General features: G+C 41.9%; 1 protein-coding gene across 1 annotated transcript in view; it reads right to left on the bottom strand.

Annotated features, from left to right (window-relative positions):
• Window positions 1-27,550, bottom strand: part of LOC139201893 (unconventional myosin-IXAb-like) — a 129,946-nt gene that overhangs the window by 51,155 nt on the left and 51,241 nt on the right. Inside the window, exons 3-8 of the mRNA XM_070831330.1 lie at window positions 15,075-15,169; window positions 13,965-14,027; window positions 10,208-10,307; window positions 7,393-7,446; window positions 2,436-2,536; window positions 1,705-1,831 (exon numbers count right to left, since the gene is read on the bottom strand). Of these exons, the coding sequence (XP_070687431.1) occupies window positions 1,705-1,831; window positions 2,436-2,536; window positions 7,393-7,446; window positions 10,208-10,307; window positions 13,965-14,027; window positions 15,075-15,169 (540 nt within the window). The remainder of the gene's footprint in view (window positions 1-1,704; window positions 1,832-2,435; window positions 2,537-7,392; window positions 7,447-10,207; window positions 10,308-13,964; window positions 14,028-15,074; window positions 15,170-27,550) is intronic.

Below are 27,550 nucleotides of genomic sequence, written 5' to 3'. Positions count from 1 at the left end.
ACGTCACTGCCTCTCTGAACCTCTGGAGAGTCTGGATGTTAAAGGGAACCCTGGCCGGCTCCCCACAGCCAAAACATCCCCGCTGTGCTGTTGACAGGAGTCTCCGGCACACTTCGGACATTGTTTTGTCAGCGACTCAACGAGCACATCCGACTAATCGTAGAAGTTTGTAACAGGGACTGGGAAGTGCCACCATCCCTCGGTCCCAAAGTAAATCAGAACAGCATGTGGACGTTCGGCCGTCCTCACAGCGCACACTGATCAGTGTGTGTGAGTGTGTGGTCTGTCGAGGATGAACACAAATTCAGCACGTCATCATAAAGTTGTAAACGCCGTGCGGCACATTACCTCATGCCAGAAAATGTTTTTCCGTGTCCGTCATCATCATGCGGATGATAAAGAACCCAAAGCAGACGAAACCTATAAACCAGACTGATTAATGGATGCTGGAGAGTTACTACAGTGTCTAGACTGACTATATGCATAACTTCATAAGAACCATTTCCAGTTTGGCTGTTGTTTGTGAGGTTATGAGAGTGAAATATTAGAAATTAAATTAGTCAATTAGTTGGAAAAGAAACTACATCAAGAAAAAAGAGCTGTCTGTCCACAATGTGCTGACTCTGCTGTCTGAGGCCGTTTTACCTCCACAGTTTGACCATAATGTTGCTGCTGCAGACCAGAGTTTGGCTTAACTTCATTTGAACTACATTAACAGGGACAAGGTGCTGCCACTGAGCAAAATAATCTGCTTGGAAATGTGTAATTAGATAAGTAACGACTGTACTTTGCAAGCACGTCCGTGATTGGACGAGCGCTGATCATCCATCAGGGATTCACAAGTGACAATTTACAGCTGAAGCAGAAATCTGCAGCACTTTGCAAAAGAAAACAAGGTTTACAAAAACATTTCACCTCAAAATTAACGACGACCTCCCAGTGATCCGTTACAGAAACGCTGCCGAGGCTTGTATCAGTATTTCTAATCATTAAAATATGATTTAACGGTGCAGGTGAGTTTGGGACAACAACAAGGACTCGTTGTTCCTGGTGGGAAAGCTCGCCTACGCAACAGCTCGCCAGCACAAGAGGTCTGAAAATAGCCTCAACACAAACAGCACTTTGTGGAAGTACTGGATGGCTGGACGGCTCTTTGGGACCTGAAGCACCTCTTAACTTCCGCTGTCACCACAAGCTGCGCTCGTACACAGAGAGTCCTCGGCCCTCTAAAAGGCTTTTTGTAGAGCTCACACACGGGAGGCAAACTCTGGCAACACGGATCGTGATTTCTCACAGTGTTTAAAAAAAAAAAAAACAAAGCAAAAGGAAAATTCATTTGCTCAAATGGAGGCTACATGTTTTTTAAAGTTCAGTAAGTCCAGGGAGTTTTAAGTATCTGCAGTGGGCATGTAATGGGAGACAAAATGGCAAAGAAAGTATTTAGGGAGAATAAACAAGCTCTGTGGTAAAGCCCTGCTCCAATTCTTCATTTTTATTATCCTTCAAAGTATTCACAGTATTATATTTCAGCATACAGTCAGCAAGACAAAATGTTCTGTGTTTCTGACTCAGACATGTCATATGTGACTTTTCTTCAATCGAGTTTTCACATGAAAACGGGATATTTATTCAAACTGAATGGCATCTTTGCCACACACAGTTTGCAAAGTTTACAAAGTTTGCTGTTACGAAGCAGCTGCTCACCTCCAGCAGCTCTGAGACGATGGGCAGGACCTCTGGGTTGCAGATGTCGATGGAATCGTCCCTGTAGGTCTTCTTCTTGTAGCGGATGTTTCCCAGGTGGAGGATCGCTGACAGCAGGGAGAAGATCCTGACGAAGAAGAAGTTATCGTTAACACGTTTACATTAGTTTCAGCATCCAGCTTCTTATAGGTTTATATCATGTGACATCTCTGCCAGTGGATGTTTGGATGTTCATTACACCAAACTGATGCTAAAAACTTACCTGAAATAATCCACTTTAAACACTTTTTGCAGTGGAGAGAAAATGAACAGGAAGCCAGTTTGACTTAAACATAAGTACAATGAAAGGGACTCTATTCTAGTCTAGTCTGTACACTGTAAAGATTTAAAGGAATAGTCTGACATGTTGGGGAATAAGCTTATTTGCTGTCTTTCTGGGAGTTCCCTGACAAAGTCAACACCACTCTTATGTCTGTCTGCTGAATGAGAAGCAACAGCTCAGCAAACGATCCCTCCACGAGTGTGTGAGAAATCAAAGAAATTTAAATGTTCTGTGAGAGCGTCAGATGAGGAGCATTTACTTTATTGTTTTAAAGTCCTGAGCTGTCATGATGCGTTACATTTCTGCACATTCACACTCCTTTAAACACTCCTGGGCCTGATGCTGACAGACCGGGCTGAGGTTCTCTAGTTTAATCAGTTACACAACAGCATCACGCAGCTCGTCTTACTGTTTGCGTGTGATGGGGAGGAAGCCGACCATCTCCATCGCCAGCTGCAGCCGCTCAAAGTCATGTTTCAGGTCCTCTCCTTCTACTGTGAAGCAGTCCTGCTGGTGTCAGGTGGAAACACACAAAGACGGGAGAAGAAAAGAAAAACGTCACAACGGATTTATTAGTAAATATAGAACTTAAGTTAGCAACTGTTGTGAAACTAATTCATGAATCTGTCTAACATAAGATTAGATATTCTTGTATCAGTCCCACGACGGGTACATTTATGATGTTACAGCAGGAGGAGGAGGAGATATTAAGAAAGTGTTTGTGTGTGACTGAGCACGGTTTCCCACAATATTTCATAAGTGAGACGAACTACTTGAACTACAGAGTCCCTCCGCTAACATCAGAGGACATTATTACACCTGAAACTGAAATTAATTCAGAAAATATATCTTTAATGAGACGAGGAACAAAGGAATCATAAAGTCATAATGTACAGACTTTCAAATACAAAAGTACTATTGTTGTTTATTATCTCTGTATTAATGTCCTTTCCTTCCTGCTAATGCAGCGTTTGAATTATTTATTTATAACATCATTTGCAGTTGTTGGGCTTTGGGGAGAAGGTTAAGTCGGTCAAAGTCCGAGTAAAGTCATGATTCAATGTTGCTGAACGAGTCAAAGTTGAATCCAAAGTCGTTTGGAGTTCAATCTGCAGTCTAAAAGTCATGTGACTTGAGTCCACAGCTCGATCCTCAGGGATCACATTTACTGGCTGGGACCACCCTGTGGAAACTAAATTGATTACAGGAGACAAAATGTTGTCGTCGTCATCTGACTCAGCTCAGAGGGTGACAGCGATTAATCAATAAATATGTGCACTGGCTTTGAAGTGATTAATTGAAGCAGCGTGTCGGAATGCCGGAAAAGTCTTCTCCGTTTATTTCACTTGAGGCGACTAAACACAAACCTCCTTTGTTAACACGCTTTCTGGGGAAATCCTGCTAAATATATACATGAGTGCATTTCTGTGTAACTGGGTGACACTGATATCATACAGTGATTGTAAAGGAGGGACAGCGAGGGCGTGTGTGTGTGTGTGTGTGTGTGTGTGTGTGTGTGTGTCTGGTCAGTCAGCTTGTCTCTGCTCCGGCAGCGAGCCTCTCTCAGGCTGTAATTAGCACATACCACAGCGACCGGCCAGAGAGAGAAGACACAGGAACCCATAATCCACACTCTGTACTGCCCCTGTTACACTTGAACATTCGACACTCCTCTGCCTCGCCATTGTTTTCCTTTGGCTTAGAACTTGTCAGGAACTACAGAGCCAACAATCGGTGCGTTTCTCCAACGAGCTTCTCCAATTGCAACAAAGGGGTTTTGAGGCTTCTCGAGCTACGGCGAAACCCGGGAGAAGCCGCTTTTCAAATTGCCGGGTATGTTGGGCCTCAGCGCCAAGCAGCACAATGTGATACATTGAAGGAAGTTGAGAAAATAAAGAGATCAATTTTGGCCGGTTGCAGAGGATACTTTGGTCAAAAACCAAAACCTTTGCTTTGGGTGCTTAGAACAAAAAAAAAAAAAAACGGATTCTTGAGTGCAGCAGAGGCATGATTAACAAAACAATCTGTTCTTCGTACTTATTTTAAACAAAGAATCTTTTTTTTTAGAAGTTGAAATTGTAATTTTATGCCAGTTGCAACACTAAACTGAGCTGCACATAGAGCTTTTCAACAGATCACTCACGGATCCAGTTAAAAGTTTCGTGCATTCACTCGAGGCTTCCCCGTTACTTACCATGACTTAATCATGATTTATGTTGTCAAGGCACCCGGTCAATATTGTGCCAAAAACAGCATGCCACCCCGTCACTAGACATTCCACACAGCCAAAAACCAACGACACCCAAACAGGCACAAAATGCAAACCCACAGCCACCGAGGTCCAGAACCAAACACCCGACTGCACACATCAAACGCAAACATCCACAAAATGTTTGGTCTTTGGGATCTTTAGTCAAATATTTGTTGTTTTTTTAAAATTTGGGATTGTTTATTTTCTATTTTTGGCTCCAGACGTTGCATCTGGAGTCTGTATACACTTGTCACTGTTTAAAGTGCTGGGTGTCTCTATTTACTGCGGCGAGCCCCCCCACATATTGACCAAGGGAGGGGTCAAAGGTTAAATAGGCCCAAAGGGTTGGTCAGATGCTCAGACAGCTGTCAAGGGCTGCTGAGCTTTCTGTGTGTGTGTGTGTGTGTGTGTGTGTGTGTGTGTGTGTGTGTGAAGACGGTGACATCATCTCCGTCGGCGGAGGGGTCACAGACGGATGCGGTCATTGACTGACCCTTGAGAGAGACAGTGTGTCAGCAAACAGCGAGAGGGGACGGTTGTGTAAGGAAAAAGAGAGAGAGAGGAGCCAAAATGGAACAGGAGTACAGACAGATGTTAAAGGGATAGTTCAACATTTTTGGGAACGACTCCGTTTGGCCTCCTTTGTGGGAGTGAGATGAGAAGATCGATAACAATCTTGTGTCTTTTGTGAGGAAAGGCCAACTTATTTGCACACTGTAGCACCTTCAGACAACAAGGCGATTCAAAGCGCTTCACACAAGACATAAAAACAAGATATTAAATAAACACGAGGAAATATAAAGACGTATAAAAGAGTAAAATAAGATAGAAGATAAAAAAATCTAATCAAACTGATTTCAGATGAACAGAAGAATTACAGTGCAGGGCAACATATGAATGAATAACCTCAAATTTAGTTTGATAACAGTAAAGTATGGGACACTCAGGTGTGGTTAGCCTAGCTTAGCATAAAGACTGGGGAAGCAGCTAGCCTGGCCTCTACAACTGACTTATCTACACAACCTATCTTGGTTCATTTAACCCGTGCAGAAAATTTGTTACGTTTGGAGATCACAGGTTCCTGAAAGACTCCAACCAAAACCTGAAATCATCTCTTTTCTTTTACATTTTTGTTTATGTATTTAAACAGAGAAGATACAGTGTGTGAACGAGTTGTTTGCAGGTGTAGTTAGAGGTCTTTATGCTAAGCTAGGCTAAACTGATGTCAATCTTCTCATCTCACTGTATCTATCTTCTTTGAAAAGAATAGTCTTCTCTCTTTTGACAAATATCAAATATTCTCCGTACATCTATCTGCTCAGGGGACAGCAAGAAACATGTCGAACCGAGTTTTGCCTTTGCTTCTGGCTCAACGTTATATTGTGACTGGGAATACAAAGTGTCAACAACATTTTCCACCATACAGGAGGAGAGTATTTGATATTCCAAAGGTTTTAGGTGGATGAATGGGAAGCAGGGCCTACAACAAGAGCTGCGTGCCCTCGGAAACCCCTTCCTGGATAAAAGAACAGTTTAAAAAAGTGTGAAGAACCAAAGCCAAGAGGGAAACACATTAAGGCCAATCAACGAGCTCCAACTCTCATGTCGAGTGTTTGCTCTTTTGGCAAAGTCAGAGTTACATGATCTCCTATTAGGAGAAACCGAATCACTTAACCACACTCAACAAATCCCACTGACCAAACATTACTCACTTCAGGTGGACACCGGCAAGACAGTGGCAGGCTCGAACACCGGTGAAACGCCACACACACACACACACACACACACACACACACACACACAAAATGGACCGCTCACAAAGAGGGAAGATTCAGGATGTGAAGCCTAATCCTGCCGATCACTACTGAAACCTTCTCATCGAACTAACAGCACATAAGGAATGAGTTTCGCTAACTATCCTCTTTAGTTATTGCCTCCTGTATCCTGCGTCATTCTGAAATGTAGATTCTGGTCGATATCCTGTCGGTGCCGAGGATATTGGCTGATGCCAGCTTGTATTCCAGGAAGGTTCACTGTTCAAAATCTGCTGCCATTTGATCTTTATATTCTTTTAGTGTCAAATTAACTGAACCAGGATTATTGAGTATTTGCTATTTGAGCAAAAATCTGCAAATGCTCTGAATTCAAACCCTGTTTTTTATGCTGTTTACAGTCAGCCTTTATTGCCCAGCACTAGCCAATCAATGCATTTCCATTCTATAATTAGCTCTTAATGTACAGCCTTCCTGTACTGTATTCTAATTGCATGTCTCTGTCTTGCTGTATTAAGTTACTGCTAATGCAAAACCCAGCATTTTTTTTGTTGCTGCTATTCTTAAAAGAATTCAACTGATGCAACACCGTGTGGCTTTTATTGTGAAGTGCTCACATCTGATGTCAACGAATCAAATAAGGACTGAAATCTTAAGGATTATGACCTTTATTGTAATTTCACCCTGCAAAGTGTGTATTGATGTACAAGTAGTATTTATATTACCACTACTAGAGTTAAGTGTGAGCCAGATAATAAAGGTGAATGAAGTGGCGAAGGTAAAATCCTGACCTTCCCCTTAAAGGTGGCGGTTCCCAGCTTGACATCATCACCTGTTTCCCAACAGCAAAGCATCCAAAGCCAAACAATAGATTAAAGGGATTCCTTTAGGTTTGAGTTTTAGTTGGTTAATCAATCATAAGACTTCAATTTCTTCTAGATAAGATGCAGAAAATTAATTTTTATACGACAACGAACTTACAGTAAATGACCTATTAGTTAATTTATCTATTTATAATTTCTTCTGTCATTTCTTTCAAGTATTTCACTTTAAATGAGATACTGAATCGGTGAACTATCCTGAGACAGAAGCAAACACACACACATGGAAATCATAACATTAAAGGAATCCCTTTAACTGATTTACAAGCAGTTTTTTTATAGAGCTCGACCAGCTGGGGTCAGCTAAGGTCGCCTCCATCTTTGGTCCATTTCAGCGAAAGCAGGCGTGTGTGGACAGCGGAGAGAGAACAAGACCAAGACTGGCACCAAAAAACCAGAGTACCACGACACACCCATGAGCACAGACGCACACAAACAACTCGTCATCCACGTGATACTGACCAGATCGCTCTCATAGTAATTGTCCCAGTGGTGTTTGTGCGATTTCTTTGTCATCTGGAAGCAAGGCAGAGCGGGTTAAGAAGGCATCAGTTACTCACAATAATACGCACACTTCAGAGGGAGTGAGAAAGATGACACATGCTGTTAATACGAGAGGAAAAACTTACTAATCCTCACACGGACAAACACACACACACATATATGAATCTATGACGGGACGTAATCAGAGAAGGCGGGAGAAACAACTGGTCTAAGTTTCAGAAGCTGTGGGTGAAAAGTTTCTGTTTTTCTCTGACAATAAAAAAAAAAAGTGTTAACATTCTCCATTACAAATACAAGTCTCACAAAATCTTCTTAAAATCTTACTCAAAAGTACAGAAGTATTATCAGTATTAACCAGTGGTCATTATATTGTTGTATATAATATTATTGGATAATCAATACTGGTGCATTTCACTGTTGTAGTTTGTCAAACCGGAGCTAATTTTTACTATATTATATACAGATGCTACAGTAGGAAGCTTAATTTGTGATGATTTGCATGTTTTGTGCAAATTAGGAATTAGGAATTGTAGCTGTCAAATAAATGTAGTGAAAGTAAAAAGTACAATATTTCCCTCTGACGTGTTCAACAACATAGAACTGAAGCATTTACATCAAGTACAAGTACCTCAAAGTTGTACTTAAAGTTGTAAACCCCTTTTTGGACAATATGTCTGGTCTGGAACAGCCTTTAAATTAAAAAAAAAAAAAGTAATTCTTATTGGTAGTGGTGAAGTTGCCACACTGAATTGTCTTCCTTTCTACACAGGAATTCATAGCTAAAAATGCAAACATCTAATTCACTACATGTTTTTTTAACATTGATGAATAACTTTTTAGTTATCGCCAATGTTATCCCAATGTTTCCTACTGTCCCTGCTAAACAGTAAATATGATATATCATTTGTTAGCATCCAGCGAGCACACATTTAGAGTGTACAAGTAAATCTAAGTCCTATATTCATTCTCTTTTACCTTGTTTTTGGTGTCCAAATGCTAAACTTTGTCAATGAGCTTCCTGCTGAAGCCAGAATAGTGAAGATGTGGTCCAGACAGCTAAACAATGAAGCTGAGCTGGGTTCATCATAACGGGCGACCACTTTTACAGAGCCGCGCTGTTATTCATGTTGTTATTATGAAAGCATCACTTTAAGGATTACAAATTTAAGGACAGTACTTGAGTGAACGCACTGAGTTACAGCCACTGAGTGACAGACAGGCAGAGAGAGAGAGAGACACACACATGATCACACAGAGAACAAAATCCCTCCCTGAACCAGAACAGAGATAAATATGGATAATCATTTTGCCCCTTTGCGACACCATGTGTGCCAGTGCCTGCGTGTGCGCTCAGACAAAACACGTGTGCACACAAACACACGCGACCGCCGGCGCCCTCTGCGCGAGAGAAAGTCAGCGCCAGATTAACGCAACGAGTCTGGCTGTTGCCATGGAAACAGTGCTGCATAGTAACAGGCAGCCGGCAGCGGAGGACATGATGGAGGAGGGGGTTTGTTGTTGTGGGGATTAAGGGAGAGGGGAAAAAAAAAAAAACTGTTACTTTTTTTGGGGTAAGCCAAAAGAGATGAACAAAGGAGTTTTTTTTTTTTTTTTTTTTTTTATTGCCTCCCCAGTGTTTTGCCGTAGAAAAAAGAAATATGAGTCCTCACACATCTGCTGCCAACGCACACAGATGCACTGCAAAAGATGCACACATATCTTTTGGCATGTCCACGAGCACGTAAACACTTCCAGCCGCACGCACAGAACACACACAGATGCAGGGCTGACATTTTTTTGTGCTAATGCAATCAACACTTGAGAGCGCTGAGAAGCCATCCAGTTATGATAAATGAGTAAATCAGATCCAACAGAGAGAAAAGGAGGGAACAAGGATGCTGAAATTTTCTATCATCACCCTCAGGGTTTCCATCAATCTCTCTACATGGCGCCGTAGCTTCATTTTTCAATAATAACATACTTTTCTAGCGTTTAGGATAAATTTTCACCATTCGTGAAGAGAGAAAAGCGGTCGCTGCTCCTTCTAATGTACTATGAATTCTTCTTCTTTGTAGTACAGTAAAATACAAGCGTCACATTGGGCCTCATGCAAGAACCACTTGTCCAAACAGATTCTCTGTTATGTGGCGTTCACCAATTTTCTTCTGTTTTATAATTTCCCTCTGAAGTACACACCTGTTGTGTAAGTCACATACTGCGTTTCTCACATGGAAACAAGACCATACTGAGCTTAAATACGTAACGAGTTTATAATAAAACATAATACTAAAACAATTAGAGCAAAATTGATAGTCTGTCCACAAGATTATCATCATCATAATGACTTGTTAGTTTCATTTTTTTGTCTCTTATTTCAGTCATGGACCATTTTGCTTTGTTACCATTTAACTTTATGTCAAATCGCTCCCAGTTATTGCTGCCAATTTTGGCCACAACACTCTTGCACAATATATTTTAATGAGATTTTCTGGTTAAATAAATCTTTACTAATTAGCAGAAACACAAAGAACAACTTTGCAAGATGTAAAATGTACACAATCATTCAAATTGAGATATTTTTAAGAGCCTGGGAACAAGTTGCAGCCAACACTTTTAACTCACAATACTATAAATCCCTTTTCCTCCATTTTTAAAAAAACAGAACAGCATGAACACATAAAGATGGAATTTGCATTAAAATAAAGTGCAAATACTGTATAATTATATGTGCACTGGACACTGCATGTGCATGTGTGTGTGAGTGTGTGCGGACCTGGTTGAGGTAGTGGTATTCCTCAGGTTTGAGCAGGTGGAAGGACTTCCTCTCCTCTTCACTGGCTCCGGCCAACAGGTAGTAGAACACATGGTAGTTCCTACAAACACACACACACAGTTAGAGGGTATAATTCTACAGCAAAAACACTTTTCCAATAATGATTTCTTGAAACATTTTAAAGTCCCCTGGAGGTGAACTGAGGACAGCAGCTTTCACATCTTCACGCTCTGCTGAATCGACACCTGCGGTAGAAATTCCACTGAAAGCTTCAGAGTAGAGTACAGTGGAAAACTCTCTATCTGCAGCGTATTTCACAACCAAAGCCTGCAAAATGCAGCAGATAAGTCACACCCTCGACCCCTGCAGGCTCACATTTCAAGTCAAACAAAGCAGCAGTGTGGTGTGTGGGCTGGAGGTAAGGATTTGTGCCTCTGTGACAAAGACTGGGGCTCCGGCCAACGTACCAAGATGTAATTCTATTAAAGCTGGAAACAAGCTTGAGTTCCCTGTACAGGGACACTTAGTGTCTGATGGAGTGGTGGAAAGTTAAAAAGCCCAGGGAGGATATTAAAGGATCTGATCTGTAGCTGGTGGATGTGTAGAAGGATGGTTTTACTGTAACTGAAACTTACAGAGGCGACACTACAACGTGGACGGTTCATAATTAAACACAGGAGATGAAGAGGACACTGCTAGTGCGGCATTAACACCCACTTTTGGCCATGAAACATGATTAACTTCAAGGTTTCCATTATCACAACTCTGACAGATGATATTACATAATCTCCTAAATGATTCTACAAGCATTTAGGTAAAGAATGCATTAAATCAATACTAGAAATAACTCCAAAACAGCTGCCAGACGTGAGCTGGATGGTTATCTTAAGTCACTACAGTAAACACTGACATTGACGCAAGAAGATCAGGTTTCTTTATGAATCCGGTCTTTACAGGGCAAAGGGCACAGCCATTACCGACATGGATACACAACTAAAATCATTGCCCTTGACCCCAAACCGTCCTCCTTCAGAGAAAAGACTACAAGACTCAAGGCAGTTATCTTTCCGTCAGACTTTATCCACAGAGTACATGTGCAGCAGGAGGAGGAGAAAACCTCAGAGAACATTGGGTTTGTTGTGGTAAACATGGTCGATAAGGTGGCTGGTTTGACACTTATTGACGTCCTTGCTGGGAGTTAGATGGGCTGATTGATACCACTCTCATGTCTGTGTGCTAAATACTGTGTGAAGCTAAAGCCAGCTGCCAGCTAGCTTAGCTTAGCACAAAGACTGGAAACAAGGGGAAACCCACTAAGATAACTATAAATCCACATACCAGCACCTCTAAAGCTCCCTAATTGATCCATTAAATCTTGATTGCTTAATCAGTCTAAAAATCGAAGCGTTGAAACCAACATGCTGTGCTGCTAATGTGCCGGACTGTTTCTTGGTCAGGTACAGTAACTTACTGCAGAGACTCTGCAGGGTGATAGACCTTTGTAATGTTTGGCACAGTGAGGTGAACACTTTCCCCCTGTTTCCAGTCTTTGTGCTATGCTAAGCTAATCTTTCTGGCTGCTGGTGGTCATATTTTTTGTACAGATATGACAGTGGCTGGTTGAAAATCACTCACTTGAAAAAAATCACGCAGGCAACTCTCTGTAATTGTATCAGTGAGTTTTCAGTGTGTCCATAATAGCCACTACTGCTTCCCCTGTTAATGAGCCTAATAATACAATATATGAATAACAAACTAATGGCCATTAAAACCATTCCTAGAATAAGAATTGCTGATTGCAGTAAAAGCACAGACCATCGTTCCAGCAGAGTTCAGAGTCATAAATCCTGACAGCATCACTGGAAAACTCAGCTATTTCCCTCAGAATTTTTTATTTTTTTTCTTAGACTGAGTTCGTGCAGAGGAGACCTGTCATGAGCCTGGCTCAAAGATTTAAGATAGTTTGCAGTTTATCATCAGCCTGCCTGCTCCCCCACCTCTCTGCTTCAGGTCGTCTGAGCCGTCTGGGAGGTCCTGTCTTTAGTTTCTACCCTATGAATATGGCCGCCAAGGCCTGTCATCAGGGTGAAACAGGAACCCCGGGCCAATCAGGGTCGGAGGGATTAGATGACCTGTGGACGGTTTTACATTGTTTTTTCCTTCCCTCACAAAGCCATTATGCCCGCGAGATCAGGGGTTTTCTTTTTTTTTTTTTTTACTGTCACCAGGATAGTTGAGCAATATGGCGACAGAGGCAGTTGAGAGGAGAGGGTGTGTGTGTGTGTTGTCTGAGAGGAAAAAAAATATCCTTGTGTGTGTGTGTGCATACGAGTGTATGTTTATGCGCACTGAGCAGGAGAAACACTGTCGAGTGTGGGGAAAAGTCAGGACAGTTAGTTTACACTAAACAGGTTCCATTAAATCTATTGAATCATTCTCTGATGTGTAATTAGCATTACAATATCACAGTTTATACATGAAAGAAACCTGATAGTTTGCAAACTATCAGGAGTTAACTTAGCAAAGGGCAGAGGCCTATTTCAGATCTCTCAAGTAAGTGGGAATATGGCTCTCAATGTTTCTAATTTCTGATTTATTCATAGCTGCAGCACATCACCCAGGGTGTGGGTTTAGAGGTTTTCACTGAATAGAATCATTTTGAAAAGGAGCAGATTGGTTTAAACTGATTTTCACATGGTTTTTATGTCCACCTACACCCAGAATTGCTTTTTGCTGCAACAAGATGCTGTTAACATTGAATAGACCCCTTTTAAAATGGTATCATTTTGACAGTGGGCTGCAGACTCACTCCAAATAAGTGGAAAAGTGTTTGCATTGAAAATGGAATTCATTAAATTAGTACAGATTGATTTTTGTTTTGAGTCTCGACATTTTTAACAATCAAAATAAATGCTGAAGACTTCCAATGTCGTATCTTAACGGGGAGCCTTGGACAAAAGCTTACCGTGTGTGTGTGTGTGTCAGAAATGTGTTGACATGTGGCTGAATGCCTGGAAAACACAGTCTTCTACCACCAGTTCCCTAACTTAGAGAGACTTCTGTTGGAAGAACCTGATTTGATTTTTTATAACTCCCAAACAGAAGACTAAACAAACTGGTTCTCAGAGAAATGATGGCGGATCATGCCCATGTTTTCTGGACCTTCTGGAAGGACGTAGGAACAATAATTTCAAATATACTGGGTTTTAGTTTCAGCTCAACCTTTACATTTCTTTACTTTGGTCATATTCCTGATGGACCATGGGCCATTACAAAATGCTGGCTCCAGAAAAACAGTCCTACTGCTGGCCTTTTTGTTAATATCGTTAAACATCTACATCTCTTAGAACAGATGACCCACTCCATACGACTCCAAAAAGAACTGGGGAAAAAAACGGTGGGAAAAATGGTGTATTTATTTACCAAATGAGACAGATATTTAACTTTACTATGTGTGACAGTACATTTTAAAGATGCTAAACTTGCCTTGACTCATTCTCATCCCATGACCCCATGTGTTCGTTCTGTATTGTGTGTGTTTACTCTTGCCAATGTAAAAATTCTCATAAATAAAAAGTTTAAAAAAAAAAAAAGAAGAAATGTGTTGACATGACAATAACTCAACCAAACACTGAAGGAGCCAACTGGTGACAATATGACGACACCAAACATGTCGGATGCAAGAGATGAAATAATCAGTACCCAGTCAAACGTATTCAGAGACTCGGTCTATGTGTCACTATCTGTCTCCACTCACCTCTCGTTGTGCTCCTGGTACACCAGACGTGATTTCTCCAGCAGGTACTTCTCCACATAGGCTCTGAAGATAAACATATACACGTTTACAACATGCAGGGAAGACGGTTGAGCTGCCCGACTCGTGCAGTTATTCAGAAAATAATAAAGAGGCATGAAAACAGACAGAGGAGGGAAAGTTATGAGGCAGAAATATCTTAACATGCGTTTTCAATAATTTGCTAATTTCCGTCTAAAGATAACTATAGCTGATTCATTCTGTTTTATTTCTCACATGAGGAAATAAAGTGCAAGGAATAGAAGTTGTAAATTCACATTCAGGGTGCAATAAATGCTTCTTAACCCTTCGGAGTCTAGGGCCGCCACACGGCGTCAAAGTCACATGTCACACGTTTGAAAACGTAAAGCTGTGACACAAGCACGCAGGTGCTCCATTCAAAGACTGTTGGAAAGCGGACACTTCAAACTTTTTACAAGTGTTTGAATTTTGTCGATCGGCCTGTTAAGACTAAATTTATGAAGAGCCCAAGTCGCGCACTACAGCTCTTCTACGAGTTAGAAGATGGTGAATCTGGGGAAGAACGTTCTGATTCTGAGGAAGACTCCTTTCAGAGGATGAAGTGGATGCTGCGCGTGAAGACGAACGAGAGGAGGTGTCCGCGCAGACCCCCGCTCCTCCAAAGATCCAACTAGTTCCTGCTCGGATTTTGTGTTTCTTTTGCACTTTTACATACAGTGTGTCCATATATTATGTCAAAATAAATAAATACTTGTAGAATCACATAGGTGAGGTTGTGCTGAAAAGAAAGACACAAAGAAAGGCAAGCTAAGCAGTTTGAATGGGAAACACAAAGGTCAAATGAAAAGTAGTAAAAAACGCTGTTTTACCCCAGACTGTGAAGGGTTAATCATATTGCTAAAGAAGGTATTCATTGATAAATATTAAATATAGATCGATAGAATACATAAGTGACATAAGTGATATTTACCACATGACACATGACATTATAATTAATTTATATGTATAAGTGAATGTTCCCTCCACCATGTGATGTTTGTAGAGGTTTGATGTGTTGTGTGTGTGAGTGTGTTTTCAGTGTGTGTGTCTCACCCCCTGACGGTGCCACTCTCCTGGTAGTTGACCTGGATGAACTTGCCGAAGCGGCTGGAGTTGTTGTTGTGGGCCGTCTTGGCGTTTCCAAAGGCCTGCGGGGAAAATGGAAAGAGACGCCCTCAGTGTGACATATCAGCATGTAGACAGGTGATGACCGACAGGCACAAGCTGTTCTCCTTTCATTCTTTAAGTACAGTCATAAAAGAGACAGACGCAGACATCCTTTAAACGACATGCAAACTACATGTTCAACTTCAGCTGCGGCAGAAGGTCAAACTACTTATCAATAAGATAAAGCAAAAAAAAAAAAATAAGCTTTTCAGGTTGACATTCTGGTCTGTAGGATCTTAAAAATAATGTATTTCTACAGGCAAACTGTATCATGGGAACTGAACTCTGAACCAAATTGAAAAAATGTGTTAAGAGTAGAGGGAAAAGCTACCAATCACAGTACTGTAACAGAGGTCGTGAGGCTCAGGAAGAGGCCCACAAGAGGCACACACACACACACACACACACACACACACACACACACACACACACACACACACACACACACACACACACACACACAAACTCACACTCAGACACGTCAACCATGCACTAAACTGCCAAATTCCTATAAAGGCAAACACACTGCAGAGCTGAAAACAGGCACAGTCACTATTCGTGGGAGTTGGTGGGCATTTCTGCAAACACACACACACACACACACACACAGGGGCATCATTAGAGGCCCCTGGTGGACTCTCATTAGGAATATCATGGTCCCAGGAGAGGAGAGGAGAGGAGAGGAGAAAATGATAGAGCAAACAAGGAGATAAAGCAGATATAAAAGAAGAAGAGAGACAAAGATGGTAAATATGGCAACTTCGGGGAGATAGCAAAGATGCTAAAGAAGAAAGAAAAAAGGAGACGATGAAAGAAAGAAAGGAGTGAAGCATGGAGAAAAAAGATAGATCGATAAGATAACAGAAGTTAAAAAACTTAAAGAGGAAGAGGAGAGAGGAGTGGGTGAGGAAAGAGAAGGACAAAAGAGGAGGAGAAACATTCGAAAGAAAACAGCACCTAGCCAATATGAGACATTAGAGAGGCAGAGAAACATATTTTTATATTTCAGCACAACGGTTCACAGAAGCAGAGCTGAAATTTCAGGCTGATGCAATCAAGTGTTTTGGAGTCGTGATAAAAGACTAAATAAGAACCAGCAGAGAAAGAGAGAGGGGGAGACGGGGGGGAGAGAGAGGCAGAGAGGCAGAGAGGGATGTGGGCGTCATAATTGACTGAGGCTGTTGGGTGAATACTACAACTGTGTAATAACACGGTAAATAAAAGTAAAATCCTGCTCCTGAAACAGGCTCTGATCTCCGTCATGATTCATTCAAAAACTCCAAACCTGACACACATTTAATGAGCCAATCAGGACAAAGAAGAAGGGAGCAGAGCAGCAAATACAGAACGGCTGCATTAGTTTATCTCGACCTCTTTTCTGTTTCTGGTCCAGTCTCTCATCCTTCTCTCCTTCACATCCATCCATCTTTCCTTTCTCTCCACCAGGTCCCTACTGAGGCTTCCTAAGTGAGAGCTCGTGGGTTGTCGGCCACAGAGAGAGAGAGAGTGGACCGGCAGTCGGATCTCCTTCAAATCCCTCAATCCAAGACGTAAATCGAAACTGCAATTTACATGATAATGACAGAGCGTTCATCTCCAATCACTTCTGGACACGAGGAGCCCTTTTGTGGCGAAATCTTTCCAGTTTTGAGTTTTTAGAGGAAAATCCACTTCCTGAAATGATTGAGCCAAATGAACCGGGGCTCTAATGGAAACTGTCAATGAGAATCAGACCACAGCTGGCAGGAGATGCACAGAGGGAGGATGGACAGGGGTGTGTGTGTGTGTGTGTGTGTGTGTGTACAGGAGGATGCACGGACTGTTTGAGCTCATGGTGCACATGTGTTTGCATGTGGGTTTTGTGGATGCATGTTCAGGCTGTGTGTAGGCTGTGTGTGAAAGAGATTAATGAGCAGGGTGGCGGTGTCTGGGTGATTTAGTGCTGAACTCTGCTTCATGGTCAACGCCTGCTGTGACCACAGCACAGGAAAATACACACTGTGAATCGGTGGTTACTCTGTGTGTCTGTGTGTGTGTGTGTGTGTGCTAAACACATGAGTATATGGATGTAAGACAGACATGGAGTTTACAAAACTAAAGGAGACTAAACAAATGTCATGGTGGTTAGATGCTAGATTAAAGAAAAATACAGATATACCTCTCAGACACACTTCTGGCCTCACGCCTTCTTCCCCTCATTTCCTGTCACCTCTCCACTGTCCACTTTCCAAAAAAAAAAAGCCTCCCATAAAAAGGAAAAACTAAGGGGACGATGACAGACTGTTCACCTCATGAACAACTGGCTGGTCAGGGGTTGGGAACCATCATATCAGACAGCGTTGGTTCAGTTTAGTTTAATTTAAGTCAATACTGATTTCTGCCAAATTGTAAAAATACACAAATACATAAAGACACATGAAGAACACGAGCATGCAAAAGAAGAACATTTTGACAAAAACATCACTTTTGACACTATTTTATACACACACACGTACACGACACGTGTCTTGTCCTTATTTCTCTTTTACCAAAACTAAAACTACTAATATTTTTTACTGCTGCCAGTCAGTTAGTCGGTCCCCAAAGACTTCCTCTTTGGCAGCCACAGTTTTCGTTCTGGGGGGGGTGAAATTTGCCACAGAGGTCAAGAGGGTGCTGATTGGCAAAAAAGGGACCATGGCAGTGGGACCGGCCTATAAGGAAGAAGGTGTATAACCTCTAAAGGGATTCCCCATTTCAGGGGACTGTGGAAGAGGCTCTGTGTGTGCTTAACACGAACACAACGCTCGACACAACGCGGGGATTTGTTTGGATCTTGGTCTAAATTAATGACAGGCATCGAGAAACATTTTGTGATTTTGAGATTTACGGTTTGCCGTCTTTAAAAAGCAACACGTAGCCTTGAGCAAATCTCCAAGAACGAGGAATAACGAGTCTTCCCAAGGACTTAAAAGACTGAACCGTCATTCCAATTGGAAATTCAAAGTGACTCAATATAAACTGAATTAACCCCAGCCTTCGTACTGCATAGCCTGTGGTGGCATATGGAGTCCAGAAATAACCAAGTTAAGTGTGTTAAAAACAGCTCACCACATCGTCCGCTTACTCAAATCAAAGATACAGTGCTTAGCCGGCCATATGTTAGATTTTATGTTGAAGCAAATGTGCTGACCCCAAGGCTTAATCCTGCTGTGTGTGTGTGTGTGTGTGTGTGTGTTAGTCCATACAGACTTTATGCTAATGTATGCTTATGCCCTATGTTGGCCCCTGTGGGCTCTTCCACACTGTCACATTACATTAGCCAGTTGTTTCCTCCACCGCTGCAGAAAAGTCCGTCTCCTCAGCCTCGGAGGAAGCAAGCAGCAGAGCAGCTGTTGCACAACTGGATTTGGCGTCTTAAGTGTTGAAGCGAGTGGGACAAAATGAGAGCTAGCTTGTTAATTAGCATGTCAAGACCATCCTCAAAGCGGGGGCTAAAATCAGCTCAAATACTAATGCTAATAACCCGGTGCTCTGCTTCTCTATTATCCCCCCCGACCCCCATCCCCCCGTACTGCTGCAGTGTTTCCCTAAACACTCTAAGAAACCATTTGGTGACCTAGATTATGAAAAACAAGTGGAGACGTGCCAAAAGCACTGCTGGGCTAGCCTCCATTAGTTAGTTTTCTGTGTTTCATGGAGTGCTGAGTGGTTAAAATTATTGATGCTGGCTGCAGCGGCCTGATGTCCAGGTGACGGTGACTGCTTGTGTCAGCAGTTTCTTTGTTTCTGCCTTTGTGAGTATCCAGGTCAGGGGGAGTTGTCAGCATGTGGGGGACCTGGGCAAGACTTCTACCGACAACCGACATCTAGAGACGTTTTTGGTACCTTATTAATAAAGCCAACTGAATGTAAGCATGCCAAACAATACTATGATATCCTCCACTTCAGTTCAGTTGTGCTTTATTGTACAGGGTTTGTAATATAGAGTTATTTCCCAGTGATTTCCCCAACAATAATTTGTGAGACATTTCTTGGAAATAACTATGTAATTTCATGCAGAGTATTTTGGTCAGCGAGTCAGCTAAATATGAAAAATGTGAAAGGCAAGCACACAAGTTTCCAATGAATAATACACAAATATCTACTCGGGATTCAAGTCCAGATGAAACGACACTTTGGGAGTAATTAACTTCTGCATTGTGACACGTGTCTGAGTGAGACAGGATAGACAGATGGGACATAATGTTGGCAGGAATTTGATTTGAACACTGAAAAGTGGCCATTTTGGTTTACGCTGATGGAACAACAGTATTTTTCTTTAATGGAGAGAGAGATGAAGACCATCGTATGCTCCATGTGGCTGCTGAAGTAGGTTGCTGTAAAAATGCTTTGCTCATAATCTGGAGCTGTCACAGACACCACTTTCCTCACAGTTAATAAATTCAAGCCAGCAGGTCATAAATACAGTATTATAGGGAAAAGGAATAAGGTTTCAGTCAACACCCAAAGACACAGAAGCATAACATGATGTTGCTAATGTGAGCTAGCTAACTAATGAATCTTAAAAGTTGCAGATTGATGGATGGATGTCATGATATTATCGGTCAAAAATGGTTGGTTCAAGCACTACATGAAAGAAGAAAACATGATTTTTTAAACATTTGTTTGTTAAATAGGTGCAAATGTAGCTTTTCTTTTATGAAAATTCATATTTTCCTTGTTATTGGTACCAAATCATATAGTTATTTCCTGGAAACTTCGATGGAAATCTACTTTAAGGTGCATCTTCATTGCTGAGAACACTGCAGGTCACGTTGCTTCTTATCTTTGTTTCACCTTCAGCAGCTCCAAACAGCAGGTCAGTTTGGTTTCATTTCGCTGCAAGTAAATTTTGCTTTAAAAGCAGCCGGTGTGCTCAATCTTCTTCCGCCTGTTCACTCTGACAAAACCAAACCAGAAACCACCGCTCTGCACTCAGCCTGCAGGCATCCAGGCAGCCGTGCACAGCTACACGGCCTGCATGCAGCGCGTCAGTCAGGCTTATTCACACACACACACACACACTTCTTTTTTGTAGGGAGCAACCACACACTGAATGGTTTTAGTGGCACATACAGTAAACGCCATCACGTACACACACATGCATACAGTCCAGCTCACAGTAACCTCATTTGCTGCTTCATTAAACAGCTCTAACATGACAGGAGCAGAGTTACACAGCTGATATGTACATATGTACAGTTACATGTCAAACTGCACTTCTGACAGCTTCATTGCTGGTCAAACAGACACACAGACACAGTTCTCTAGAATCATGACGTTAAGTGTGACACAAATAGTAATAATCACAACAAATGAGCAACACACAGAGAGAGGGAGGAAATATTTGTCAAATTGGGAGAATGCTTCCGAAAAACATTCAGAGGATTTACAGTAAGCGTGTTACTGCCATGTCCTTTGAAAGAGGAAGCCTTTGATTAAAAGACGTGTTCAATAGTTGGACTTCTTAGTGCCGGTTTACTCCAGAGCGACTAATTTGAGCCCACTGGGACATTATTAAAGCAGACGTCTGCTCTTTAGTGTTTCTCTGCCCTACAAGCATATTAGAGTGTGATGAAAATACAGAAGGAGACGGTCACAGCAGGCTGTGGAGAGCAAGAATGCCTCAAGTCAACTAATCTACTTACTTATAGGCTGACAAATATCTTTCCATAAGTGGTCGGGACCTCTTCTCATTTATATGCTATTTTTGAAAGAGCCATTAAAAGCCATCAGTTTTAGCTCCATTACACTCCTGGGTAGATTAGTAGCAGAGCAAAAAGGACAATATTGTCCTCTAAAATGTAGCATGTAAAATGGAAATAATCAAGTGAAGCACAAGTATGTCACAACTGAACTTGATACAGAGACGTCAGTGCCACTTATGTTTTAACTAGGGGTCCGTGTCATCGCCTGACTCTTCCCAGTTTTATGCTGTTAAAAAAGCATCTGGAGAAGCAGAAATGCCTCTAAAACTATTTTTCACAATGATTTCATGCTGTGAGGATTTCCCCCAGTGGACGTCGGAGTCTGATTTTAGGCCCAAAGGGAGGTTTACGACTTCCACCTTCACAGGAGCTCACAGCGAGATGACATCACATCGCATTCCTCTGCTAGCAGGTGCAGCTTGGCTTCACATGGCATGCTGGGAAAACAGAGTGTGTGTGTGTGTGGTTGGGTCGTAGTAGCCTCAGTGCCAGGTCTTCCTCTAGGTGTGCGGCCAGGCTTGAAAACACACAGTCACGCAGGAGAGCAGGTGGTTGTGAAGAGCTCTGCCCTTTATAGCAGCAAGCTGTTAAAATTCATAAGATGTGACAAATGACAACAGCGTGTGAGTGCGTGCGCGTGTTTGCATTCAGCTCAACGGCGCTACCTCCTTAATCTCTTTGAGACCACATCTACACGGGGTTTGTAAACTGCTATCAGGTGCGCCTGGACGCTCACAAGCCCTCATTAAGTGGGATAACTGGTGTTTGTCACCAGCAGCTGAAAGACAGACTCATGCTGTAACAGGAGGATGCAAAGCTTGATCATCCGCAGGCACAGAGAGGTATTACTCCTTCAGCACTGCTCAAACATCCTCCAGAGAAAGCACTGAAGCAGAGCTGCAACTGCCAGGTATTTTCATTATGAAAGACTCTGTCCGTTACTGTTAATCGTCTAGTCAATAAAATATTAAAAAAATGTCCATTTCAAGTTCGCACAGACCAAGTTTATCCCTTTAAATGTCATCACATTTGAGAGGCTGGAGCCAGTGACCATTTCCTCTTCACAAAATGTAGTGTTCAAAACAAATTTAGCACGACCCTAAAATAAAGATCACCGATATGTAACTTCAGCTTTGTTTTAACTGCCAATATAAAAATATAATGAACCAAAAAATACAAACAAGCCTTTCTTCTCTGCATCTCATATTTATAACTTGCTTTTAACTTTCTGTTCTCATTCCTCTCTCTCTCTCTTTCGCTGTTCATTTTCTTTCCTTTACTTCAGACACATGGGATGAGCCCTCCTTTCTAGGAAAAAAGGAAATAAGGGAGGTGAGGACGCAGGAGGAGTACAGTTACATAATCCTGACAGGTCCCACTGGAGGGGCCAGCATGTGTAAAAGCAAAGGAGGTGACTGTGTTTGGGGAACGGAGGAAAGAGGAGAATAAAGTAATACAATACTCAGATATGGCCTGAAAATATGCAAACATTGTCTAATATCTACGAGCCAACTCCCACACACACACACACACACACACACACACTGTATGACTAGCCCCTCCTCACTTCCTCAGGCTTTTACAGAGACTATTACCTTACTTCCTGATTAAATGTTAACTTAGCATCTACCTCATTTACTGGCTGAACATTCAGTACCTCTGTTGTTTATTGGCTACTGGTGTTTAAAAAAGAGACGCTCCTTTGCCTTCTAAAACAGGAAGAAGAAGAAAAATAACTCCAGGTTTAGAGGAATAACTTGTCATCTAAGCAAATACGCTTATTTTCTTTCTTGCCAAAGTTTAGATTAACTGAATATCAAGATGAAGCGAGAGAAAGGAGTTAGCTTAGCTTAGCATAAAGACTGAAAGTAGAGGGGAACAGTTAGCCGGGCTCTGTTTAAGGGTTAAGAAGTACATCTAAAGCTCGATAACATATCTTGCTTGTTAAATCTGTACAAAAACAAATAAGAACAACAAGTTAGCATCATGCTAACCACCGGCACATGTTGCAAACCTGATCTTTAAAAAAATCAGTGTTACTGAAGCTGCATCATATTCCTGTATGGGAGCTTGTTCCCTGAAGAACTCATGTTTTTGCCTCATATTGATTAAATGGGATGTGTAGCGGCAGTTTGTGGTGCATTAGTATCATATATCACGTAGTTTTAATAAGCGTCTCTGTTCTAAAACCTTTCTGCAACTACATTTCTCCTTAATGGACAATTAGATTTGATCCAAAATAAGGAACGACAGGTAAATACACTGTACGACTGCATAGCGTGAATCACATCTATTACATCATTTTCATCAGCTGCAGCTCTCTGAAGAGCCGCCTCCATCATATGGCTCTCCATGTGGGTGTAGTTATTGGCTAATAGTGCTCTGCTATTAGGTGACACACTCTGAGACGGAGCTTCGTTTCATGTGGTGAGCGCGAACAGTTAACGTCACAGCCTAATGACTGGTGCTCGACATGAAAAACCTTGCTCGCCCAACCATCATCCAGTTGAGTAAATGCCCAGTATTTATTGCCCAATCTGACCACAAGGAGGTTTGAAACAGGACAACGAGCTGATATTGGCCTGCGGATCCGCAAAAAGGGTATAACAGACACGGCTGTTAAATATAAAAGGCTTATTCTGAATACATGTGGTTGAAAGTGAGTGGAGTCCAGCGCAACTGGATATTTAATATACTCTCTAATGGAGAGAAATACTGCAATAAAGGAAAACTGCAAGTGTGCATAATGAGAGAAGAAATGTGAGAAAATATTGGTTGATTTGCATCCCGGCTCACAGGACTGTGCATGAAGAGAATAAACAAGTAGTCTTTTGTTTTTGCTTAAGAGGAGAAGTTGGCACTTTCCACACGGAACAGACGGAACAAAGACAGAACAGTCTCTCTGCATATATACTGTACATTCAGAGTCGGCTAACGTGGGATTTCTCCGTGTTGGAACAGCGTTTCTGTGCATATCCAGGATGCGACTGCGTGAATGTACAGTATTACTCATCTGCAGCGCTTCACTCTCGTCTGTTGTGGCTTCGTCGGGGTCGTCCTGTCAACAGTGGCCCAATTACTCCATTCACAAACATGCTCACACGCTACAAATGCACTCAACACAAAAAAAAAAGGAAAGAGAGAAAGTCACGTGGGGGACACAGAATAATACACAAAAAACACAAATATCTGTACCTCAGTGCTTGTGAGGATGCTGGCGACTACAAATTAGTTACTTGTTGCAGATAAAACACTTAATAAATGATGGTTTTTATTATAGATCGAGCTACTCTGCATATATATATGATTCTGACATGGGCCATTTCACATAATGAGTGGTTTCAAATTTGTACTTTTATTTCAGTAAGATTTAAAATGACTTTTACTTGTAACAGATTATTTCTACACTGCAGTATTAAAGATCAGAGTTCTTCTCCCGCTTTTGGCTGATAGTTTTGATTGATTATTCTTTTTCCGTCACCATAACTGGACCCATTAAAGCAGACATGTCAAACTCAAGGCCCGCGGGCCGGATGTGGCCCAATTACAATTTTATACGGCCCGTGAGATAATTTCATGTGACTATTAAGAACGGCCCGTCGGTAAACAGCACTCCCACCTCTAATACTACAAATCCCACAATGCACTGAACAGCTGCTAGTCAGGACCCGTGCAGCAGGTATAATGACACACCGATCAGCCGATCAATGCATCGTCAGTGCTTTTATAGTGACACTTCAGCTAGCCCCCCCGCCAAAATAAATGGCTAAAGGAAAAGTGGACTTTGAAAACAGAGACTTTCAAAGCAGGTGGTTGGGCAGAGTTTTACCTGTTTGTCGATATCGGAGGTAAACCTGTGTGTCTTGTTTGTGGAGCTGATGTGGCCGAAATTAAAGAATATAAATATGAGACAAAACATAAGGATAAGTACAAAAAAGAAAAAAATTATTTAAAATTTTATTTATTTTATTGAGGAAAAGTTGTTGAAGTTTGGCTGTTTACATTCATATTTCTGGATAAAATATATATTATTATATTATATACTATAATAAAAGAGTCACTTTTAGACTCTTTTATTATAGTATATATTCACTAAATGTTGAGCCCGTTTGGCCGGCGACTTAGACCATGTTTTAAATTTTGGCCCCTTCTTTGATTGAGTTTGACCTCCCTGCATTAAAGAAAGACAGCTAATGCTCGCTAGACCCCCTCTTTCCTACACGTATTTCAAGTAGAATACAAACTTAACACAACAGTGGGTCCTCCTAAATGTTAAAGTGGGCTTACGCAGCGGACGGTAAAGCAGTTCTCATATTTCCAGACACAAAAACTAGTAAAATTCAAATTTGACGTGTTTTTTTTTGTCCTCATTCTATAATTAAGTGATCGAGACAGACTGTGAATGTGGGGAGAGAAGGATGACTTGCTACACAGGATCCCAATCGAATTTGTGTTTACATGGTCTGCGTCTTAGACCACAAGACGTTAGGAGAAGAGCCTAATTCTTCAAAACTTCACCCTGAAAACAACTTAAACCCCAAACGGCTCTTTGAAGATGACGAGGAATGTCAAAAATGTCCTCAATTTCCAAAAAATGTCAAGTTTCAAGGTCTGAAACTCCAGCGGTCACTTTGTCTCCCACATTTGTGACCTTGTGGTGTGTCGTCAGTGCATCTCACGCGTTTGTACAAAACATTCACACATCTGTTCACTTGTTGAGGAGAATTAGAGACTAGAGACGACAACTCACATCTTTCTCTCTCACACACACACACACACACACACACACTCTCTCTCTCTCTCTCTCCATAAATGGCCGCTGTCACTAGAGTGCCAGGCCACATCTGGATCCCATTGGCCTCAGGAAGGGCTGAACACAGAGGCCCAATAAAAGCCTCCTTCCACAGCACAGGACTGTCAACAGACCCTCTACCACTGTCAGTGAGGAGGTGGAGGGAGGGAGGGAGGGAGGCAGATAAAGAGAGAGGGCAGAAAGGAGAGAGGGAGGAGGAGGGGGGAGGGCAGACGTCGAGAAATAAAGGAAGACATGAGAAGTGGGGGAGGTGGAGTGAAGAGAGAAGGGGAGGAAAGCAATAAATGGGGAAGAGGTAAAAAAAAAAAAAAAAGGGAGGGGAGGAGATAGAGGGGAGGACGGTTGAGAAAGATAGGAGCTGAGGATGGATACATGAGGAGCAAGAGGAGGAGGAGGAGGAGGACAGAGAAAGGTAGAAAGAGACAAGAGGATTTTCTCCAAAACGTCACGACTTTTAATTATTAATCATAAATGATATTTGTGGGGTTTTTTCTTCTTCTTTTTTTAAAGGTACAGTTTGAAACAGGATTGTTTGTGTGCCGATATGTGAATATCAATATCACTCTCATGCCTCAAGCCAGCAGCTGGTTAGCTTAGCATGAAGAGTGGGAACAGGGAAACAGAGTTAGACAGACAGTCTGCATGCTAAGCTAAGCTAAGCTAAGCTAAGCTAAGCTAAGCATATTTTTGTCATACAGATATGAGAGAGGTGTCAATCTTTTCATCTCAGCCTCAGCCAGAATGCAAATAAGCACATTTCCCAAAATGTTGAACTGTTTAAAAGAGAATCTGTGGTGCTTTACTCTGTGATGGAGAGCAGGGTGACGGGTCAAACATAGATATTCATAAAGTATCTGTTTTCAGCCTTTATTACATCTGCTCATATTTGATTTGCTGACTTTTCCATTTCGTCTACACTTAGAACTTCTTGACAATATGTCAGTGTTTTTCTTTTTGGGTTTTCCAGAGCACAGATTAAACATGTGCATAAAAACAGCTGGATGGAAACCAGCAGAGAAATACAGACCTGTGTTTAACTGGTTATTACTCAGCTAGCTTTAAACAGCCGGCCCCAGAACAGTGTGCTTGTTTGTGTGTGTGTCTAACTATTGTCTGTGTGAGTCCATAAATGCTCTGGCTTCATGCTGTCCGCCTCTGCCAGGGTTAGCAAGTTGTGTGTGTGTGTGTGTGTGTTTAAACCTCTGCTACAAGCCACCCAATAAAAAAAAACAAAAAAACAGCCTCCAAAGAAAAATATTCACCTTTCAACAAACATTAAGTAATCGACCCACAACCACCTTCGCTTCGATCCAGCGCTCTAACGCACCACAGCTACGCAGTCTTTGGCAAATCCCGAGGGTTTGTGGGAGTGTGCTGTGAGCTGGCGGTGAGCCGGTAACGCAGCGCGCTGTGACTGACAGAAAATGTAACTCAGTGTGCGAGGTGGTGTGGGAAAATCCCACGACTGAGTGTGTTGAAGTGTTAATCCCTGGAGAGCTGGATCCTACAACACACTGCTGTGTGTGTGTGTGTGTGCAGCAGTAAGAGATTATTAATTCAGGGATTTGGGTGGGAGGAGTGTGTGAGTGCGTTTATGTTTGGCTATTGTGGTGAAGTGTGTGAGCGTGTTTGTGCACGCGGGAGACAAAAGCTTCTGTGTTTCACTTTTTATGTGTGTGTGTGTGTGTGTGTGTGTGTGTGAGCTCATAAAGGCTGTAAGACAGCAGAGTGTGCTGAGCTTCTGAAGAGCCATTATTTACCTGTAACTGCAAAACACAACATTATGGTCTGAGTTTACATTTGCTGTCATCAGCCGAAGC

The sequence above is a fragment of the Pempheris klunzingeri genome, chromosome 5 (genome assembly GCF_042242105.1).
Source record: "Pempheris klunzingeri isolate RE-2024b chromosome 5, fPemKlu1.hap1, whole genome shotgun sequence".
Lineage (NCBI taxonomy): Eukaryota > Metazoa > Chordata > Actinopteri > Acropomatiformes > Pempheridae > Pempheris > Pempheris klunzingeri.
This window is presented reverse-complemented; position numbering and strand designations above follow the sequence as displayed.